Genomic DNA, 2,790 nt, shown 5'->3' on the forward strand with positions numbered 1-2,790 from the left:
TTATTATTATTACTACTACTACTACTATTATATATTATATAATTTATATAAATAATTACTATAAAGAAAAGTGTTACAGCATATTTTTTTGTTGTTTGATTGAAGTTATTTATACCAATAAGTTTATAAATTATGATAAGTTTCTTCACCGATTAATTAGTATATTTGCTTCACTCTTCAATTTAAATTTTATCCTTTTTATATATGAATTAAGTTATATATATCGATAACATAATGAATTTCTTTTACAATATTTTCTGAAACTGCATGAACACAAAAGTATTCATGCACCAGTATTCTTTTAGTGTAATTCGACATATTATAGTTTATTTTAGATATTCACCAATAAGTGCTACTTAATAAAATAAACTACAATTATTGCTTAGATTGATCAGAAGGAGTAAATATTTTTGACACCGCTAATGCTTAAAACTTAAGATATTATGTTATGGACGTTTATTTCTTTTTCTTGTTTGTGATGATAGCCAGATCAAAATTTGTGGACCTCTTCCTTTTTATTTTTGAAATTTATTATTTTTTGTCTTAAATGATTAATTTGTTGTTTAGAAAGCAAATTTTGTTGTTAGTATAAATATTTTATAAAATAATTAAATTTAAAAGCCTCTCAATATAATTTCGCCTTACTCCACGAAATCCGTTGTGAGCGAGGTCGTAGGTTCAAATTTTCCATTTATTTGCTATTCTAAAATTGCAATTTGTTAAAACAAATTAGTGATCCGGAGTTGTTTACATGTTTCTCAATATATATAATTCTTTTAATTTGTTTGAACAACTTCTTGCTAGTCAAAATGAATGAGAGAATTTATTCTCCAATTGAGGAAGAAAGTTAATTAAAGTTAAAGAAAACTTCTCATAACATAGTAAGTATTGCCAAATAAAAAAGATGATGACACAAAATTATGATCAATTTGTAACACCAAATTATGGAACACAAAATTTTCTAAGAAGCTACCACATGATCATCTTCTTGGAAAAAGTTTTCTTTTCTTTTTCCATGGGAGTACACATTCAGGAGAAGCCACTATTCCAATTTATTCTTTTCTTTTCTTTTTTCTTATTGCAAAATGAATGACGAAAGGGGCAAAAGCTATTCTCTCTTAAAGTTTAATTTTGCTCAATCATCGAGTAACAAGAGATCAACAAGCTCCATCTCCTCAACGAGCTCTTTGCAGCCAGGTACAGGCTTGTCCTTTTGGAAGAAAAGTGGGTTAGTAAATCGAACAGCATTGTGCATTCCAACATTTTTACTGCACACAACTCTGCCTTTAACCAACTCAGAAACTATTTCCTTGCAATCCTCTCTTGGGCTATTCACCACTGTTACTTCGCAAATGTCATTCTCATGATCACCTTCTACTGTTAGTGTGTATTTGCCAATCATGTCGGTTTTGCCTTCTGTTGAGTATGTTTCATTGTGTGTCTCGATGTCTCTGCATGTCAATCGCACCGTCGCACCTGCACCATTAATACATTCTTTTACTGCTCAAAAATTTTAATAAGGGAATTTCAAAAAATATATGAACGTCACATTTAGGTTTCAAAATTACGATCTAAAGCAATTTGTAATCATCTTCCGCTACACTAAAAGCATTCTAATTACACGATATAAATTTTCAACTAAGGGGCTCAATTGAACCTCTCTCATTAGGGGCGGTTTCATAGCCACGCAAACCCATGATCTCATTGTTAAACTAGATATTTTATGTACGTATTTTCTATAATTAGTCTAATATTATCTATTGGCACCCATACTTCAAAAACATTAAATAGTGCACTTGGTTGAATATTGGGTTATTTATCCTAAGGAATAGAGATTGATTCCCACTTAATATTTTTTTTTTCCTATTTTTTTTAGTGGTGCACCCATGTTCAAGAAATCTTAAATTGGCATTTGCCTGTCATGCAAGGTAGCTCAGCCTTCCTTATGCATGCACAAGATCCAAGAAAGAAGCAGCACCAAATATTGTATGCTGTTTTTTTGTAAGAGGTTATTTTGTCATTAAGAAAGAATAAGTTATTTTGTAAGAAGTTGTTGTCACCTTCTGATCATTACGTGACAACAACTTGTTATTGCGCCACCAATGCTTCTGTTGTCTTTGTGAAAAACAAAAGGGGTTAAGGAACACTTATTATTATTGTTCATACCTTGAATGGCCTCGCTAAGGGAGGTGGCGAAACCAAGACGGCATGTGTCACAAAAGACTCTGCCTTCAACATCAAAGACTTCTGGCTCAGCGACGGCGAAGTTAGCAATGGCCAAAACGCAAAGGGCAGAGAGGAGAACAATAGCTTTTGCCATTTTCCCTTTTTTGTGTTTTTTTTTTCTTTCCTTTTATTGTTCTCCTTTTTCTGATGTGACACGGATATTTGAATACAATGAAATATCCAATTTATAGGAGGAAGGATTTGTGGAGATATGGTTGAGCGTTATTTCTGATTTTCTGTTGGTATAGTGGAGTTACAAAGCAAATGACCCGTTCTTTTGTTTTACACTTGTATGTAGTGCTTGAGAAAGAAAAAGTTACCAATGACTTTGCATTTGAAGCCATAAATACTAATTGGTGGTTATTAATTAACGTAATATTGTGCAGCATGTGTACCTATATACACATACATGTACAAAAAATTTATTTGAAATTCAGAAAGAATAACAGTCACGAAAGTGGAAGTGCTTGTCAAATAAAAAGGTTAATGAAAAGATAAGAAATAAAAAGTCAAAAGGTTATTAATTAACTTATCATTTCGTTGCATGATAACATGAAAGAATGT

General features: G+C 31.4%; 1 protein-coding gene across 1 annotated transcript; it reads right to left on the reverse strand.

Moving 5' to 3' along the window:
• Positions 1-908: 908 nt before the first annotated feature.
• On the reverse strand, positions 909-2,443 carry LOC107786839 (anther-specific protein LAT52). The gene is made up of 2 exons (XM_016608340.2): positions 2,167-2,443; positions 909-1,476 (listed from the first exon to the last, which is right to left on the reverse strand). Exons 1-2 carry the CDS (start codon positions 2,318-2,320, stop codon positions 1,136-1,138), a joined length of 495 nt encoding a protein of 164 aa, XP_016463826.1. The 5' UTR covers positions 2,321-2,443; the 3' UTR covers positions 909-1,135.
• Between the last annotated feature and the right edge of the window lie 347 nt (positions 2,444-2,790).

This window comes from Nicotiana tabacum, chromosome 10 (genome assembly GCF_000715075.1).
Source record: "Nicotiana tabacum cultivar K326 chromosome 10, ASM71507v2, whole genome shotgun sequence".
NCBI lineage: Eukaryota > Viridiplantae > Streptophyta > Magnoliopsida > Solanales > Solanaceae > Nicotiana > Nicotiana tabacum.